The 19,501-nt window shown below is 41.0% G+C and overlaps 1 protein-coding gene across 5 annotated transcripts in view; it reads left to right on the top strand.

Moving 5' to 3' along the window:
* Usp45 (ubiquitin specific peptidase 45) overlaps nucleotides 1-19,501 on the top strand; it is a 64,220-nt gene that overhangs the window by 39,220 nt on the left and 5,499 nt on the right. For 4 of the 5 annotated variants that reach the window (XM_057790892.1, XM_057790891.1, XM_057790894.1 and 1 more), the window contains 7 exons: nucleotides 3,954-4,035; nucleotides 7,129-7,220; nucleotides 8,818-8,874; nucleotides 10,080-10,223; nucleotides 11,669-12,332; nucleotides 13,142-13,239; nucleotides 17,757-17,843. In XM_057790892.1, coding sequence (XP_057646875.1) covers nucleotides 3,954-4,035; nucleotides 7,129-7,220; nucleotides 8,818-8,874; nucleotides 10,080-10,223; nucleotides 11,669-12,332; nucleotides 13,142-13,239; nucleotides 17,757-17,843 — 1,224 coding nt within the window. Of the gene's footprint in view, nucleotides 1-3,953; nucleotides 4,036-7,128; nucleotides 7,221-8,817; nucleotides 8,875-10,079; nucleotides 10,224-11,668; nucleotides 12,333-13,141; nucleotides 13,240-17,756; nucleotides 17,850-19,501 lie in introns of those variants that run through there. The other variant, XM_057790893.1, reaches the window with a different exon arrangement.

The following is a 19,501-nucleotide window of genomic DNA, read 5'->3' as shown; positions in this document are numbered from 1 at the left end:
CTGGGTGGGAGAGCCATGTCACCCATTGTGTAGGTTATTCCTGGTTTCCTGGGGATCTGCAGCTGTTTTGAATATGTTATCATTTGAATAAGTCAGTGGTTAACTACCACATCATGTTATACCTATTTTATAAAAAGATAAATTAAGAAATTTATAGTTAAGATTTGGAGACATTAACGTTCCCATGAGCTAAAATTTGATCATACTTTCTTACAGCTTTATAGCTTTTTTTTCTGCAGAAGTATATTTATTATTTGATGATAGTCATACATCATTGCAAATTAAATTTTTCCATGCATTGTTTTTCTCTGTCATACAATATCATAAAAAACTCAGGAAGTATATGTTGCTCTTATTCTGCCATTTGAGGGCCATAGCTAGTTTGACAAGATTGACATGTCATGTCTGTGGATGTACTTAGCCTTACAAGCGGATCAGCCGTGCTGGTTGGTTACGGTGAGGCTGCAGACGGGAGCGGCATTGTCTTGCCTGGGAAGGAGCAGATGCTAAGTGTGCTGTGGAGTACACGTGCCGCTGCCTGGGCTTTTTTTTTTTTTTTTTTTGGTGTTTTTTTTTTTTTTGGTTTTTCGAGACAGGGTTTCTCTGTGGCTTTGGAGCTGCCTGGGCTTTCTTGATGGAAGAAAGACTGCAGCGTTGTGTCTGCCACCAGATCGTGGAGAAATGACTTACAACTACTGACCTCTCATACTGTCTTCGTAAAGGGTTTGCTTGTGACTCTAAGGTTGAGGAATATACTACTGCTAAATTGAATACAGTGCTAAAGGGAACATGTGGTCAAATCATAGATATTTGTGTACGTACAGAATTTATAGTTAAATTTTCTATAAGTAGTTCCTTTATGGGCAGCCTTTTCACCTTCAGATCATGTCTTCTTTGTTTTTGTTCCCTTCTAATTTGAGCTTTCACTAAGATTTAGACTTATTATTTTAAAGATACCTCATTTTAATCCAGTGTTGAGTAGGAGTGTGTTAAAGGCAGAATCTCAGCTGCACTCTATCACATGTGTGTAAGCAGCTCCATCCCTGGTTTTCCCTTTTCTACTAACGTGAACACTTAGGTGTGTGTGTGTGCGCGTGCGCGCACACGCGTCTTATGAGTTTATTATAGATGTGTAGGTAGGAGCGTAAGAGGGAGAGAGTCGTGCTGATAGAATGAGGCCTGGAGTCAGCAGCGCTAGCCAGGTGGCCTTTTCATGCCCCCAGTACTGTAGCTTGAACGTAGGGCCTGTGTTTGTCAGCCAAGCACTCTACCAAGTGAGTTACTTTCTCAGCTCTCTCAAGTCAGGTTTTAGACCTTTACTATACTTCATAGAATTGGAATCTTTTAAAAATGAATTCTATGCCTTTAAAACAGGTTTGGTGATAATCTGTGAAAATTTTAGGCTTTTATTCTTTCTTTTCCTTCCCTCTTTTCCTCCTTCTGGCATGGTAGATGATTTTCTGCCTCTCCTATAATTAATTTTAAAAATTGTATTTTCCGAGGCTGGAGAGATGATGGCTCAGAGGAATAGAGCACTGGCTGCTCTTCCAGAGGTCCTGAGTTCAATTCCCAGCAACCACATGGTGGCACCCTGCTCTGGCGTGCGGGCATACATCGAGGCAGAATGTTGTATACATAATAAATAAATAAATCTTTTTTAAAAAATTGTATTTTCCTAGAAAATTACTTACTATATTTTTTCAAATGTAATTATGTTAGAAAGTATTCTCTTGGGGTTATTTAAATTTTATTTAACTTTCTTAGTGACTTATTTAAGTATGATATTAAACTTCCCTTTAATTAAGATTAGCTAGTATTTTTATTTATCCTATACTGAAGGAATTAGCTTTGGTTTCATGTATTATTTCTCTCCAGTTTCTGTTTCCATTTCCTTTGAGGCTTTTCCTTCTACTTTTATTTGGTTTTAGCATCCCCTCTCTAAATTCATAGTTTGACTACTTAGTCCATTTGCTTTTATTGTTTTCACTTTATTTAAATATTTAAGGTGTGAAATTTCTTCTGAACATTGAGAAATATCTTAGATTCTGATATGCATTATTTTTATTTTCTGTTGAAGTGTACCACATAGTGTCTCTATAGCATTTTTTTAAAAACAGAATTTTGTGTCATTTTCACAGTGTAAAAGCCATTTTAGGGTTTGGAGAGATGGCTCAGCATTAAAGAGCACTGGCTATTCTGGTAGAGCCAAAGATGGGTTCCCATCTCTCATACTGGGGTGTTCACAAAGACCTGTAACTCCAGCCCCAAGGGATCCAATGCTGTCCTCCAGATTTTTGGATTCCTGCAAATCACACATACCTTATACACAGTTGCAAATAAATAAATGAATAAATAATAAATCTTCTTTAAAGTCTGTTTCAGGCAATAGAGTTGGGTTTCAGTGCGTGTGTGTGTGTGTGTGTGTGCGCGCGCGTGCGCGTGTGTGCGTGTTCTAATGTGAGTGCATGTACATTTCTGCATGGAGCCCTAAAATTGACTTTGGTATTTTCTTTAAAATAGTTCCTCACCCTGTATTTTGAAGCAATGTCCCTTACTGAACCCAGAAATCGTCTTCTCAGCTAGTCTAGCTAGGCATCTTGTCAGAAGAGTCCCTGCCTACACCTTTCCTACTCTGGGATCCCAGGCAGGCCTCCACACCCTCCTGGGCTTTGTGGGAGGCAGGGTTTCTGGAGATTCATATTTCTGGTCCTTGTGAGTACTGAGCTGTCTCCCAACCCTTCTGCCTCTCAGACAGTAGTTAGAGAGTAAAACCTGTGAGCAATGTGTAGAAAACTGTCTGTGGAAAGATGACAAGCTTCCCTTTACCCTATGTAACATCGCAAATTACATTTGACAAAATTCACCTTAATTAGAGGCCCAACTAACTGAAGGCCAATAATTTGTTGACTTAAATGGATTATTTATTATTTTAATATATTCTTTTATTCCTTTTCGAAATGTCTTTTTTGGAAGATTGAGACTTGCCTAACATAGACAGAAGATGAAGAAATAAGGACTATGAGTGTGTGCCTCAGTGGTAAAACTCTTACATAGCATGTGTGGGCCCCAGCTTCAGAGCTCAGCATCACGTATGAACACATGCACACACGGGTGTGGAAATAGAAACCTCGTAACTTGCTGTAAGCAGCTGAAGACACAGTCATTATTGACGACTACGTGTAATGATCACCATAATTGTGATTTGGGAAATTCTTGGTAGATGTTAGTTGACAGTCTGGACTTTAGGGTCCGTGTGTGTGTGCACTTTCTCTGGAGAGCCTGCAGCGACTAGCCTCATAGCTTCTTATATATTAAGGTTTCTTCATAGACAAGAAATTCCATGTGATCTGATCTTTTTTGCCTTTTTCATATTTATATCTTGATAAAGAATGCCAGTTTAGATAGAAGGAGAAGGGGCAGAGGGATTCTTATTCTGAACCTGAGGAGAAGCTGAACTAATGGGGGTACTTGCTTTTGTAGCTGGTAAGAATGCTTTAATTCTGAGTGGAAACCTAAACACAAAGCTGCCGCTCATTTAGGAAAATTTGCCATTAGGGAGCTTGTAGAGCTTCGCCTTTGTTTTTGAAGTTGTTTTAGAAGCAGGGTCTCCCTCTAGTCCAGACTGGTTCTTCCTCACAGTCCTGCCCCTTCCTCCCATTGCTGAGATTACAGGCATGCACTATCATCTCCAGCTAGAGGGTTTGTTCTTTTGTGGAGTTTTACAACTGAAAGATAGAATACACTTCATGTTTCTAAATGAGTATAACGTAGGGGAATCTCAATCTCACAGAAATCTTTCAAAACACGTATCCCAAGATTAAGTACCTATTTAAGATTCAAATATCTTATTTTCATGGTAGGAACCCTAGTGTATCTTGCTATTTGAAAGTCCTTTTTATTGAGAATGAGATCTTCATTGACTACCACTAGGTTCTCTTATCTTTGTTTTACAGAGGATACAAGCAAGCATTCTAAAAGCATTTAACAACCCAACTACTAAGACTGCTGATGATGAAACTAGAAAAAAAGTCAAAGGTATGTTGACTCTGTTAAAGGTACCTTACAGAAAGCCAGGCAGCGCTGGTGCATGCCTTTAGTACCAGCACTCAGGAGGCAGAGGCAGGCCGATCTCTGTGAGTTCAAGGCTAGTCTGGTCTACAGAGCAAGTTCCAGGACAGGTTCCAAAAGTTACAGAGAAACCCTGTCTCAAAAAAACAAAAAAAGAAAAGTACGTTATAAAGCAATATAAGAAAGGTCTCGTCATCCCAGAAGACTCCAGGAACATTGCAGAGGGCAGCACCTAAGAGCTGGGGGGCAGGAAAGGGGAGAGTGTTGGAGAACACTTTCCTCTGCACAAGGCCTGCCTTGCACCCCGGAATTCTCCACAGCTGTGATTTCCCAGTCCCTGAACAAACGTGTGGTAAAGAGTGGAAGGAGGAGAGAGCTCACGCTTCCCATAGAGGAGAAGTGCTGCTTGAGGCTGCTAGAGGGAGACTCTTTTTCAGAGTCTAGCCACTGGTAAGATGCCATGCATCTGTAAATGCCAATCTGTACTCATGCTCCTGTAGGGATGAGGAAAAGGGAATCAGTGGGAATGGGGGTCACAAAAGACAGTGGTTTCCCCTTTTCCTGAATCTAATGCTAGCCAGTAGTTCAAAGGTAAGGCCCCATGAATGCCTTGATTTATTGATAATGCTGGTCCTGTGTGGTCCTGCTGTAATAACTACAGTTGGTGTGAGTTGATGATTACAGTAGTTGCATCCTATCTAGGAAATAGCATTCAATAGCCGTTTACCCTTCTTCTGGCTCTTACATACTTCCTGTCCCTCTTCCTCAGTGTTGGGCACCTTAGAGAGACTGACTGGTGTAGGTGACTTGTTTGGGGATGGGCCCACACTAGATCTGTTCTCTGCATCCTGGGGCAATCGTGAGTGTGCGCTCACCACTATTCATTTAGGGAGGGCTTCTCTGATTTAGGCTGGGAGACACTTGTCTGAAGAACGCAGTTTGCTGCTCTGTCTAGTTCACTACCGGAAACATTTCCCCATTTGTTTACATCCCTGTACCTACATTGTTCACCTACATCAATGCTTTCAGTATCAGCCATTGGTTTGCCCACCTCTGTAGAGAGGGTATCGAGTTCAATTCAGAGGGCAGGTCCATTACCTTGTTTTAACTAGACAAAATGACTCTGTGCTTTAAAGACATTGAAGATTCATTGTTTATTTAAGAGACTACGAATAGCAGCACATCCTGCCTGCTCCAGCGTTTGCTACATGCCTGTCAATGTAAGCCAAGCCAGTGATTTCTAGATGCAGTTTGAGTGTGTATCCTGTGACACCCAATTCCTACTGTCGTATGTTCTGCTTTGGAATACTATATTAGTATGAAGTCGTCAATTTAAGGACACTTATCTCTGAGTTTTATTTTGTAGTATTAAACTGTTTATAATACATGACTATAACTGATAAGTAAGTGCTCTAATGTTCTATTGCAGCTACAGGTTTAAGACTTACTTTCTCAGCCAGGTATAGTAGCACATGCCTTTAATCCCAGCACTTGGGAGGCAGAGGCAGGTGAATCTCTCTGAGTTTGAGGCTAGCCTGGTCTACATAGTAAGTTCCAGACCAGCCAGAGCTACATAGTGAGACCCTATCTCGGAAGTGGGGGCAGCTGGAGGACACAATGTCTCCAGTGTGTGCCCTGTTGCTATGTGTTGTGATGCTGCCCTCTAGTGCATGTTGGCGGCATCAGCCCTGGTTTCTTTCCATCTGTCAGGTCTCTTTTTAATCCCTTGTTCGATTTTTCTTAATGAAACATTGTATTTCTTAATAGTTTCTATAAAAAATGTCTTTTGGTGTTAAAGTATATCTTCTCTGTTATTAAGTGCTTTGAATGATGCATTTAATAATTTTCAACACTTTCTCTGAAGGTAGAGGCTTGCACAGGATAGGAGTTTGAAAGCAAGATGAACAGTTTTGTTAATATACTTTCTGTCTCCGAAAACTTTAAACGTCTGTCCAAGCAGAAGGATTAGCACAGTGCGTCTTCTTGTGTGTGTCACCTAACTTAGCTATACCCATAGCACATTGTTTGGTTAGTTTCCTCCAATACCTGGCTATTTTAAAGTAAACCGTTAGCACAGTTTCCTTTGATCTGTAAGGACTTCATAAACACAATAATTTCAGCTTTTAAAAGTAATCACCAGGCACACATATGTACATGTTCACGTGAGTTATTAATTGCCATGGTCACTTCTCACACTGTGCTTCACATACCTGTTTCTTACATCCCCTTTTCATAGCCATGGCTCTGGAATCTTTAGCCTCAAAAACTGTTATTTTCCCTAGTCTGTCTACCTCTACACTAGGAACAGAGGCATCAAAAAAGCTTAGTGGGAGCAGCTGGGGTATGATATAAGTTAGTAGTTATTGCTTGCTGCAAGGAGCCGCTTGTTCGTCATGGTCACCCAGAACCGAAATAATCACACGGAAACTGTATTATTTAAATCACTGCTTGCCCCATTAGCTCTAGCTTCTTATTGGCTAATTCTTACATCTTAGTTTAACCCATTTCTATTAATCTGTGTATCGCCACGAGGTTGTGGCCTACCAGCAAAGTCTCAGCACGTCTGTCTCCAGCTGCAGCTCCATGGCTTCTCTCTGACTCTGCCTTCTTTCCCAGCATTCAGCTTAGTTTTCCCCACCTAGCTCTGTTGCCCTATAGCTCTGCTATAGGCCCAAATCAGTTCCTTTATTCATTAATGGTAATCACAGCATACAGAGGGGAATCCCACATCAATTGCTCTACTTATTTTACCTCTTAAAAATAGTTTGGGCTGGCAAGATGACTTAGCAAATAAAGGCATGTGCTGCCAACCCTGATGGCATGAGTTCAGTCCCTGGAACCTGCATGAGGTTAATTCTTACAGATCGTGGTACTTAATAAATATTTCCTTTACAAAATTGTAAAGGAGAAAAATGTAGCATAATATAATAAATACATTATTGGATATAATATGGAAGCTATACTTTATCCAGATAACTTTTGAATAAACAAATAATGGCATGTAACTGTTGGATCAGTGTTTTGTGAACTTTTTAATTAAAAAGTGGGTGCTCTTTACAGCCTATGGAAAAGAAGGCGTGAAGATGAACTTCATAGATCGGATCTTTATTGGTGAATTAACGAGCACAGTCATGTGTGAAGAATGTGCAAATGTATGTACCTAGAATTCACTTCATGGGCTACACTCCAATCACATTGTTTCTGCATCACAGTGGTTATCGATAGCTGTTTGATAAGTTGATAGACTTACTTTCAGTAACGATTACTTCTCAATAACAATTCAGATTCCCGACCTCACTTCACACACAACTAAAACCACTTCAGAGACATTAGTGGTGTCCTAGAAATGACAGTGTTATGTAAGTGAACTGCTTTTCCTTTATAAAGACTCAAGTGCTTGCTCAAGCTCAAATGCTAAAGCTTCTAGCACACAAGACCTGTTTGTTATTGAGGAAAGCAGAAATGCCTGTTATGGCGGCAGCCAGCACAGTTAACTTCCCTGTAGCGATCAGATGGATAAAGACCGCAGCAACTCAGGTCATCCTGACTAGAGTGCATTTCTCCTGCGGCCAGCTTGCTGTTCACTTTCTCTGACTCACAACAGCTAGTGGCAATGGCAGCAAAGAGGTGTTCTTCTACGTGCGTTGCTGGAAGTCATTAAAGAGACCTGTGACAGGTGGCTACGTAGTAATTCTTGTAAAATATACCTGTCACTTCTGAAAAGTGAGCACCTTTTTAAGTTTTTCTACGTAAATGTGTTTGTTTTTATGATTTCATTTTTCCTCTTGACTTACCTGAGTCTATTCTTACTTCACTTCCTTTGACTCCCCTCCCTGTTTAGCTGTCAACATGTAGCCCAGGCTAGCTTTGAACTCGAGTTCTCCCATATCAGCCTCCCAGGTGGTAAGACTGCAGGTATATGCCACCATGCCAGATAAGTCAGCCAGCCACCTCAATATGATCGGTAGATGAGCTTCTAGTTTAGGTTGAGGTGAGAAAGACATTTCTGTGCAGACGAGTAAGGGTCACAGTGAGGTGCCCTAAATTGTGGTGGCGCAAGAGACTGCCACACTTGATTTAGTTTGTGTGTGTACTCTTGACTCGATATTTGAATTTAGTATTCTTGTTTTAATACTGTCTATAAGAACATAAAACATGCATGCATTTTTGTAGATTTTTCAGCTGCTTGATAAGAAATATTTCTAAAATGTGACTGGTTGATAAGTTAAGCTTAATCAGATTTTAATAAAGAGTCTGAATGTTCAGTTTTTCTGCCCTCCCTAGTTTTATAAAACTAGGATTATTGTGTCTCCTCTTGTCTATGACATTAAAACATAGAATATGACTATGTTCTTTTACTAAGATTTATAGAACTTTGGGCACAGACATTGATTTCTCTCTTACATAGATATCTTCGAAAGCAGAATTTTTCTAAGAAATTGGTCAAACATTGTCATCTCTGCTCTCTCTCTCTCTCTCTCTCTCTCTCTCTCTCTCTCTCTTTCTCAGGGTTTCTTTGTGTATCAGTCCTGGCTGTCTTCAAACTCACAGAGACCACCTGCCTCTACCTCCCAAGTGCTGGGGTTAAAGACGTGCCCAGCTTTCTACTTTTTCCTAGTACTTCATATTTTGTCATAACTTGAGACTTGAAGTCACCTGGGAAGTTTGATTTATTTTGCTCATTGACAACAGTGTATATCTATGTTAGAATCTAACTGACGTTCTCAATCTGCTTTTTCTTTTTTCAAGGTCTCTACCATGAAGGACCCCTTCATTGATATTTCCCTTCCTATCATAGAGGAAAGGGTAAGGAGAAGGAGCCAAGAAACTCCTGTGAAGGGCTTGCATTCATTCATTCTTCAAGCATCTGTTGAGCTTATTGTCTGTATCTCAGAGTCATGTCGTTTACACAGAACTGGGTTTGTGTGGTGTATTTGATTGTCAGGTTGTGTACATGTACATGAAGTGTGTGTGTTTCCTTAGATCTCTAACAGTCCGCCAGCTCCCGAATAATGACACAGAGTTTTTATTAATTATGAAAGCTTGGTCTTAGCTTAAGATTGTTTCCAACTAGTTCTTAAAACTTCAATTCACCCATTTATATTAATCTACATTCTGCCATGTGGCTTGTTTCCTCTCTTCAGTACAATCTTTGCCTAGAAGTCCTGCCTGTCCTCTTCCTACCTAGCTATTAGCCATTCATCTCTTTACTAAACCAATCAGGGTGCCTTAGACGGGTGAGGTAAAACAGAGACACATCTTTATTCAGTATACAAAAAGATTATTCCAACATTTGTATTTTGAAATTATTAAGAAAATTACTTTTTTAAGTGGGTTGGAGAGAAAGCTCAGCAGTTAAATTACTGGCTGCTTTTCCAGAGGACCTGGGTTCAATTCTAAATACCCACATGACTTGTGAGCTTACGATTGTCTTGTCTTATTTAGGGTTTTTGTTGCTATGAAGAGACACCATGACCATGGCAACTCTTATAAAGAAAACATTTAATTGGAGCAATTCACTTACAGTTTCAGAGTTTCAGTCCATTATCATGATGGCAGAGAACATGGCGGCATGCAGGCACACATGGTACTGGAGGAATATCTGAGAGTCCTACATCTTGCAGGCAACAGGAAGTTGACTGAGACCCTGAGCATAGAAAACCTCAAGGCCCACCCCCACAGTGACACACTTCCTCCAGCAAGACCATACCTACTCCAACAAAGCCACACTTCCTAATAATGCCACTCTTTATGAGATTATGGGGGCCATTCAAACTACCACATTCTTCAACTCGTTCCAGGTCCAGGACATCCATCGCCCTCTTCAGGCCTCTATGGGTAATGCATGCAAGTGGTCCACAGACACACATGCCAACAGAACACTCATTCTAATAAAGTAATTTAACAGTTCTTTCAAAAAAAAAAAAAAAAGAAAATTACCCTTTGACATTTTTAGTAAGTTAGGAATTTTGAGAAGAATTTATTTACTTAAAATGTTTTATGTTACATAGGTTTCAAAACCTGTACTTTTGGGAAAAATGAATAAATGCAGAAGTTTACAGGAGACAGACCGAGATCATAACAATGGCACCGTTACTATAGAAAATACCCATCACCCCAGAGCTGCCAAGAAGCATTCCTCACCTAAAGAGAAGGCAAGTGAGACTATGGGGGGTATGTTTTTAGTACTTTTATTTTGAAGTCTCGAGCATGTTAACAGATAGAAACAGCAGTATCTAAAAGACACTCCCCCTCCTTTTTCTTAGCTTTACAACAACCAGTTCATGGCTGATGGTGTTTTTACCATATATATCCATCACTTCCTCTTCCCCCAGCCCAGGTTATTCTGAAGGAAATCCCAAAAATATTCTGTACTTCAAAGCACACCACTAAAAGTTACTTTTTAAGAGCCCAGAGTGGAGTCCTGCGAGTGCTCAAACATTCGGCAGCACCCAGAGCAACAAAGCAAGAAATGGAGATGCTATCTATGAACACTACCACAGTACCAGCATATGTTTTGAGATCATCAGTTAACTCATTAGTAATATCAAACATGCTTTAAAGTTTGGATTTATGATCTAAAAGTAGGGTCAACAGATTACAGTTGATTAGCACACTTTATTTTTTTCTTTTTGTTTGTTTGTTTTTCGAGACAGGTTTTCTCTGTGGTTTTTGGAGCCTGTCCTGGAACTAGCTCTTGTAGACCAGGCTGGTCTCGAACTCACAGAGATCCGCCTGCCTCTGCCTCCCAAGTGCTGGGATTAAAGGCGTGCGCCACCACCACCCGGCTTCTGAGACAGAGTCTTGTATTATAATTCTGGCTAGCCTGAACTTCAGTATTTAACTCAGGCTGGCCTGAAACTTGCTTCAACCTCCCATTCTGGGATTGCAGGTATAATCTTTAAATAAAGTCTGTCATTTCTACCTCATAAGATTCTTGTCGTGCCTAATCTACTTGAACATGTTCCTTTTCTAACAGTGGAGAACAGGAGTGCTTTGATGGGAACCTTGTGGGTTGGAAGTGACGAAGGCACTTCAGGTTCTGATGTGCTTTTCTAAAGCGCTGGCTAGTAAAATATGAGTGTGTAATGACTTTTAGCTTTTGGTGCTTTGTTTTGGTTTTGTTTGTTTATTTGTTTGTTGTGAGACATGGTCTCCCTATATAGTCCTGGCTGTCCTGGAACTTGGTCTGTAGACCAGGCTGGCTTCAAACTCACAGAGATCCTTTCTCTTTGCCTCCCAAATCCTAGGATTACAGGTGTGCACCACCACTGCCTGGCTGTTATTCATCTTTTACTAGACCAAATACGTAATGGTAGATATAGATGTCTTATGTCTACATGAAAGGTTTAAGTCTCCCTTGTAGCCCTTCTACAGAAGTGCCATTTCCTTCCTCACACACGGCAGCCCCTGTTGTTAGTCCCCTGGGTAACAGTTTAGCTTTAAGTTAGAGCAAGTTAGTCTATCATCTGTTGATTCTCGTTAAGGTAGATTTTGAAATGGATCTCAGAGAATTGTTTCTTTAATAATCATGGAAAATTAAATAGGACTTAGTGGCATTTGTTTTCCATAAGGTCACAAGATTTCTGTCAACTTACAGAATCCACTGAGTCATGACAGAAAACCTTTAAGAGAATTGCCATATGGAGAAGAGAGAACTGTTGTAAAGCATCAGAAGGATGAAAACTTTGAAGGGAGCCGGTTTGCCGGCATCGTGAGTACCGAGTCCTCACTGAACGAGAGCCCCACCGACGGCAGTGAGAAGGAAGCCGGCCTTTCCGAAAGCAGTGTCGATGCCGACAGTGAAGCCTCTGAATCCGAGAGCACGTCCCAGCAAACCGTGCTGTTCCGACCCAGTGGCGATCCCTGCGGGCACCCAGATCAGCACCCGCACCTCTCATTGGCAAGTGAATTGCCACACACCACGGAGACTCACAGTGTTGACGAGGAAATGACTGAAGCGGTTGCTGAACTTCATTTGGGCAGCCCTGTGATTGGAAATAGAGATTTTGACAGGGAAAAACATCCACTAAATGTCCCCAATAATTTGTGTTTTTCAGAGGGAAAACATATGAGGTTTCATAGCGCCCAAAATGCTTTTCAGACTCTTTCTCAGAGCTATGTAACGACTTCTAAAGAGTGCTCCGTGCAGTCCTGTCTCTACCAGTTCACGTCCATGGAGCTGCTAATGGGTAACAATAAGCTGCTGTGTGAGGACTGCACGGAGAAGAGGCAGCAGTGCCAGAAGGGAGCCAGCTCTGCAGGTGAGCATCTCCTTGCTTTCTTCCTGCTTCCTGGTGGAGGGTAGCTGGCAAGTGGCCCATAGTTCCCTTAGTTCCCTAAGGGGGCCACTCCACGAACCTGTGTGCATTGAGCCACTGTCACAGGCCTTGTCCCATTTACCCGTGTCTCTGCACTCAGGACACTGGCCAGGCAAAGTAGATTCCCAGTAGACGTGGCAGTCACTAAGGAGAAAGAAGTATATATCTGTGTCTTGAAAATACAAACCGATGTATTCTCATCTGAGGGATTTGAAACCTTGCCAAAATACCCCTAAAATTTGCAATTGAATCTCTAGTGGGATTTGAGACTACTGGCCTTCCCAAAGGCCCTCAATCGCCTATAAACATGCTTATGCCATGATGAATGTAATGTTTGCTTGGATAAAAGACGGTGTTCTCACGTGATGAATTTTCACTACATGACAAGCATAAACGACTGGAAAGACTACTGTCAGTGACAGCTGCGCTGTTACACAGGATGAGAGAGAGGGCTTAGTAGCTAAAGTGTGTGCTGAAACAAGCATGTCAACCCAGCTTCTGGTCCTTGCCCCTGTGTGAAAGCCAAGGGACGCATCCTGAAGCCCGAGCACGTAGGAGGCAGAGGCAGGCGGATCTCTGTGTTCAAGGCCAGCCTGGTCTACAAGAGCTAGTTCCAGGACAGGCCCCAAAACTACAAAGAAACCCTGTCTCGAAAAAACAAAAAAAGGGTGCACACCAGCACAGATGTCTATCACATTTTAAGTAATATGTTCAATGGAATTTTATAAGTAACTTGGTTGTATTTTATGCAGAAAAGAAAGCAGGAGGAGTTTATACTAATGCCAGGAAGCAACTACTTATATCTGCTGTTCCAGCTATCCTAATTCTTCATCTTAAAAGATTCCACCAGGTAAGAGTCTATTTCCTAACACTATAGTCAGTTTCGGCATATGTTTGCAGAGCCCTGAGTCCTATGGTTAAGCATTTCCTTGAATTAAAAAAATTGTCAGGTGAGATATCCTGCACTTGTGGGGCGGGGGGAACTTGATTAACAGTTTTGAAAAGTATTGCAAGATTTAAGTGGCGTGTGGTCACGGGTGTGTTTGAATGGAGACTAAATGTCATCAAGAAGAATTAAAAGAGCAAAAAAAGGCAATGCCCACGCGGCTTTCTGAGCCGTCATGACCAGGCTGAGATTGTGTTTGGGCTGTGCAGTGTTGACTAGGGACCCAGCACAGGAAGGCTTCAAGGGAGGCTCTACAAGACTGCGGAATGGGGTGGGGGTAGGGAGGGGGTGGGGGATGACGGACACAGGACTGGACACCTAGATGTTTTTAGTGTCAAAGAAAAGATGGCTTACTCTCACTGTTTATCATTTTAACTTTGTATCTTGTTCAGTGGGGTTTTGTTTTTCTTTCTGGTGTTTGGTTTAAACACAGGGCATTCTCTTTGCTAGGCAGATATGATCTGCCACTGATCTGCATAGCTTGCTATGTTTTTCTTTTCTATTTTAAGTTAAAAGCAAGGTCTTGGGAAGTTGCCCAAGTCAGTCTGAAATTTTCTGGGTAGCCTGGGAAGGCCTTGAAATTGCAATCTTTTTGCTCTGGCTCGTAGGCAGCTGGATTATAGGCTGTGCCAACCCTGACTACTTTTTTTTTTTAATGACTTTCAATTTCGCTGGAAGAAGAAATAAATATAGACTACTAAGTATCTTCTTTTGTTTTTGTTGTTTTGAGACAGGGTGGTTTCTCTGATTAGCCCAGGCTGCCCTGGAACCCGCTTTGTAGACCACCCTGGCCTCAAACTCAGAGATCTGCCTGATTCTTCCCCCCAAGTACTGGGATTGAAGGCGTGATCCACCACTGCCAGCACTAACTTCTTTTTTTAAGTTAGAGGGTTTTTTTTTTGTTGTTGTTGTTTGTTTGTTTGTTTTGTATTTTAAAATAAAATTAAGGCTTTTGGTGGTAGTGGTGCACGCCTTTAATCCCAGCACTTGGGAGGCAGGAGGAGCTCTGAGAGTTTAAGACCAGCCTGATCTACAAGAGCTGCTTCCAGCACAGGCTCCAAAGCCACAGGGAAACCCTGTCTCGGAAAACCAATCAATCAATAAATTAATTAATTAAAATAAAGTTAGTAATTGAGGACTAAGGAAATCATTCAGTTAGTAACGTGGTTAGTAAAGGAAGGAAAGGGGAAGGAGAAGGGGAGGGAGGGAAAAGGAAAGAGATATTTGCTAGTGATTAAAGCTCACACCTTGCATCTCATCACTGGGGTGGGGGAAGCAGGGGGAATCTTCTTCAGTTCAAGGACAGCCAGAGCTGTGGAGAAAAACCTTGTCTCAAACAAAAACAAAGGAATCAAAACACAACAAAAAAAAAAGCTCCTGATTTCTCCAGAGCCAGAGTTACAGGAACAGGCATTTCATTCCAGTGCTGGTGTAGCTCACCTCCACAGACTGTGAGCAGAGAAGGGTGTGCTGGGTGCAGAGACTAACTTTTTTTGTGTTTGGTATGTCTATCCTCTTTAGGAACAACTTAAAAAACTTGTGTGCTTCAGGGGGGCTATTTATGAATACTTCAATCCTTTTTTGTTCTGAAGCTAAATATAACCTCAACAAAGCCACAGCCTGTTCCCAAGGGTTGGGAATGGTGGGGACGAGTTCTTAATAATATCTAACATTTTGTTTCATAATACCCCTAAAATCTTGTTTCTCTGTATTAAATTAGAGCTATATTTCAGAACCAGTCACAGCACTTAAAAGCAAACCTCTATTCAAGATGTTTGTCATAGCCGGGCGGTGGTGGCGCACGCCTTTAATCCCAGCACTCGGGAGGCAGAGGCAGGCAGATCTCTGTGAGTTTGAGACCAGCCTGGTCTACAAGAGCTAGTTCCAGGACAGGCTCCCAAACCACAGAGAAACCCTGTCTCAAAAAACCAAAAAAAAAAGATGTTTGTCATAGACATACCAAATAGATTATATAACTACGCAGACAGCTTTTAAAGAAAGATGTTGACCCCAATAGATAAGTATTGAGCTCTAGAAGAGAGAATACAAACTTCAGTAAAGTATGAAATAGCTTCTCAACAGCCTCATACAGACTAGGGAAAACACACAGTTATTCACTAGTGTGAATAATCTCACTGCTGGTATTGGTTGCTTATATAGGTCACTTGATGAAAAAAGAGGCAAAGAAATTGAATATAGGTTGATTTCCTGGATATGATTTCATAATTTCATATTGGCTATCATGTGAATCCTTTTATCATAATCATCTGGGGACTGTGGAGATGGCTTAGTCCATAAAGGCCTGCCATGTGAAAGGAAGCATTTGAGTTGGATCCTTAGAATCCATGTTTAAAAAAAGAACTCGACATGATGGTATATGTTTGAAATGTCATCTGAGGGGAGGCAGAGACAAGCTGATCATCCAGGGAGTCTAATTGGTGAGTTCTAGGCCAGTAAGAGACTATCTCAAAAAGCAAAGTGATGGCCAGGTGGTGGTAGTGCAAACCTTTAGTCCTAAACACTCAGGAGATAAAGGCAGCAGGCAGATCTTTGAGTTCAAGGCCCGCCTGGTCTACAGAGTGAGTTCCAGGACAGTTAGGGTTAAACAGAGAAACCCTGTGTCAAAAAAACAAACAGAAAAGCAAAGTGGTGACAATTGAGGAAATGACATCCAGGAAATGACACGAGACGTTGTCCTCCTATCTCCTGTGTATCCCCAGTACATGTACACATGCCTGTTCACACCTGCATGAAGGAGCACACACATTTACACACACACACCTACAGATCACCTGGGCAACATTAGTTGGCATATTTTTAACTAATTTTTCTTTCTTTAAAGAAAACTCAGAATACAGTGTGACAAACACAGTGTGAAGGTGTTGGCTTGGTGTGCAGTGAGGAGACCGGCGTGTCGGGGACCCTGCACAAAAGGTGGCGTCTCTTAACGCTTGTCTGTGCACACTGCAGACTTAGTATTTTGTTATTTGTGTGGAGTGCACATGCACATGCCCCTGTGAAGGTGAAAGGACCGCTTTAGAGTTGGTTCTCTCCTTACACCGTGGGCTCCAGGGATTAAACTAAGGTCATCAGACAGTAATTGCCTTCTCCTGCTGAACCATCTTACCAGCCCTCCACTAGTTTTTACTACCACATAATAGAGAACACACAGTTTTCAAGGTTAGCTTTGGAAAGTAAGAATAGAAAAGAGGTAGAACTGATGAACATGAAAGTTCATTGTAACATTTACTTATATTGAAAAATATTGCAAGTGTTTTGTAACATGAATGATAAAACCCGGAGACAGATATAAGGGTTAAAGCTGAAGGTCAGAGAAACAGAGCGGTCAGCCACTGCAGAGACCTTTACCTCTACCAGTGCTCAGGCCAAAGGGGCGATCCTCAGTCTGCCTAGACTGCACTGCCACCACCACACTCCAGCAAGTGCCTCTCCTCTTTATAGTCCTCTCCCGGCCAGCCATATCACCCTGTCTCCACCTCCCTAGTGCTGGGATTAAATTTGTGAGCCACTCTTATCTGGATCTGTTTCTGGTCTTGTGTAGTGCAGAGGACACTAACTCACAGATCCCTCTGCCTCTGTCTCTGGAGTCCTGGGATTAAAGGTGTATGCCACCACTCCCTGGCCTCTAGTGGCTTATCTTTGCACTCTGATCTTCAGGCAAGCTTTATTTATTAAAATACAAATAAAATATCGCTGCAGTGTTTGAGTTCTTTCTTTTTTTTTTTTTTTTTTTTTTTTTTTTTTTTTAGATTTATTTTATTTATTATGTGTACAGCATTCCTTCCATGTGTGCCCGCAGGCCAGAAGGGGGCGCCGGGTCTCATTATAGATGGCTGTGAGCCACCATGTGGTTGCTGGGAATTGAACTCAGGACCTCTGGAAGAGCAGTCAGTGCTCTTAACCACTGAGCCATTTCTCCAGCCCCCTTGAGTTCTTTCATAGCGAGTGAATTTCATTGAATTTTAGAAATGAAAAGAACCTAATAAGATCCATTTGTACCCATTTTCTGACTTGACCTAGATGAGATTGCTTACAGTTAAGTTCATTTTTAACTAGTCACTGAGTTAGGTATCCTTGACCCTTTGCTGACCACATTTTCATGACAGTATGTGTCAGGATTAGCTTTTAGCATATTAAACTTATTTTTCCATTAATTGTTGTAAAAGTAAGTATTTACCTTATTCATGGCAAAAAAGATCCCCTGTGAACAAATAACCTTTCTAATAACAATATATGAAGTTTAATTTTTAATATGTGAAACTTGATATGACTATTATTAATCATATTTTATTTATATCTATTGAGAATAATAACTTCTAGAATTCTACTTTTGGTTTTAATTTACATGGTACTTTAAACTTAAGATTGTTTTACTAAAAATATTATTTTGTCTTTTTAAGGCTGGCTTGAGTCTTCGTAAAGTGAACAGACACGTAGATTTTCCACTCACCCTTGACTTAGCACCATTCTGTGCTGCAGCCTGTAAGGTATGACATATTAAGACATGTTGAGGTTTTGCTCTTGGCTTTTTACCTTTACCCACCACCCAGCTCAAATAAATCATACATGGTTGCTTATTCTTAGTTATGAATGTCTGGCTTTAGCTTGGCTTGTTTCTTGCCAGCCTTTTTTTTTTTTATTTAACAAACTCTTTTTAAGATGTATTTATTTATTTGTCTGAGTGCTTATTTATAATGTATACAGTGTTCTGCCCTCATGTATGCCTGTTGGCCACAAGAGGGCACTACATCTCATTGTAAATGGTTGTGAGCTATCATGTGGTTGCTGGGAATTGAACTCAGGACCTCTGGAAGAGCAGCCAGTGCTCTTAATCTCTGAACCATCTCTCCAGCTCTCTTGCCAGTTTTTCTTACCTTAAATTATCCCTGACTACCTTTTACCTCTGGGCTTTTTCCTTTTCTTGCTTCTGTATATCTTACTTTCAGTCCTAATCCCTGGCTCTCTGGGTGGCTGGCCCTTGACATCCTCCTCCCCTTGTTCTCTCATTGTTCCTCCTCTTCCTCATTTTCTCCTCCTATTTATCCTCTCTGCTTGTCAGCCCCACCTATCCTTGCTCCTGCCTTCCAGCAAGAGTGAGGCAGGGCCAGGCAGAACTCTGTAAGTTCAAGGCCAGCCTGGACATTCCAGGACCATCTCCAAAAGCTACAAAGAAATCCTAACTCAAAAAACTGAAAAAAAAAAAAAAATTGAGACTTTTTAAGCTCAGTGTTTAGTTTTTGAGAACATTGTATTTTTGAAGTACCCATTCTAAAGAATGTTTGACGTATTTAAAAGTAGACAGAACAGTACAGTGAACCGCCATCATGCACTCCTAAAAGGCTCAGGCTGTGGCCAGTCCTCATCCACATGCTTTTCTACCTTGTCTTCTGGTACTGCTTTCCTCTTTTACATGTCAGCTGTCATTTCATTGTGCACGTCTAAAATATAATAATTACTCTTTGCTCTTTTTCTGTTTTTGTTTTGTTGTGCTTGTCTTTTGAGATAAGATCTTGCCCAGACTGGTTCTGAACTCATGAGCCTTTTAAGTGCTGCTGGGGTTACAGGCTTGTACCACCCTCACTACCATATATTTTCTTATGTAGATTGCTTTCTTTTTGTGGTTGGCAAATGAACCCAAGCCATCTCACATGCCCTGGGCTTTATGTTCCTAGCCCTCTCCCATTTTAACACAACCACAGTGCCATTTAATATATCCTTCATATATTAGTGTTTATGTTTCCTGTTGTCTCATAAATGTGATTTTTTTCTCATAAATGAATTGTATACTAACTCATTTTAAAAATCAATACAGTAATTAAAATGAATTAGTTTACAAATAAATCAAAGATTCCTATAATACTATTTTAATGCATAATTTCTTCTTTCTCCTTTTGGAATCTTTCTTGTATTTTGCCATGATTTAGGTTTTGATGATTCTCTATCATTATTGTTTTCTATACAGACAGTTGTAATTAAAATAGATTGGATAAACTTGGGGTTGATGGTTTCCCCTCTGTTTTGTTTTCTAATGCTGTTCCATAGTGGGCTTTCTGTTCATTGAGAAGCATAAGTATCTCACTATGTTTTGTTTTGTTTTGGTTTTTGTTGTTTGTGTTTATTTCTTCGAGACAGGGTTTCTCTGTGT

This window comes from Chionomys nivalis, chromosome 16 (assembly GCF_950005125.1).
Source record: "Chionomys nivalis chromosome 16, mChiNiv1.1, whole genome shotgun sequence".
Classification (NCBI taxonomy): domain Eukaryota; kingdom Metazoa; phylum Chordata; class Mammalia; order Rodentia; family Cricetidae; genus Chionomys; species Chionomys nivalis.
Note: the sequence above shows the minus strand (reverse complement) of the source record. Positions and strands in the feature narration are given on the sequence as shown.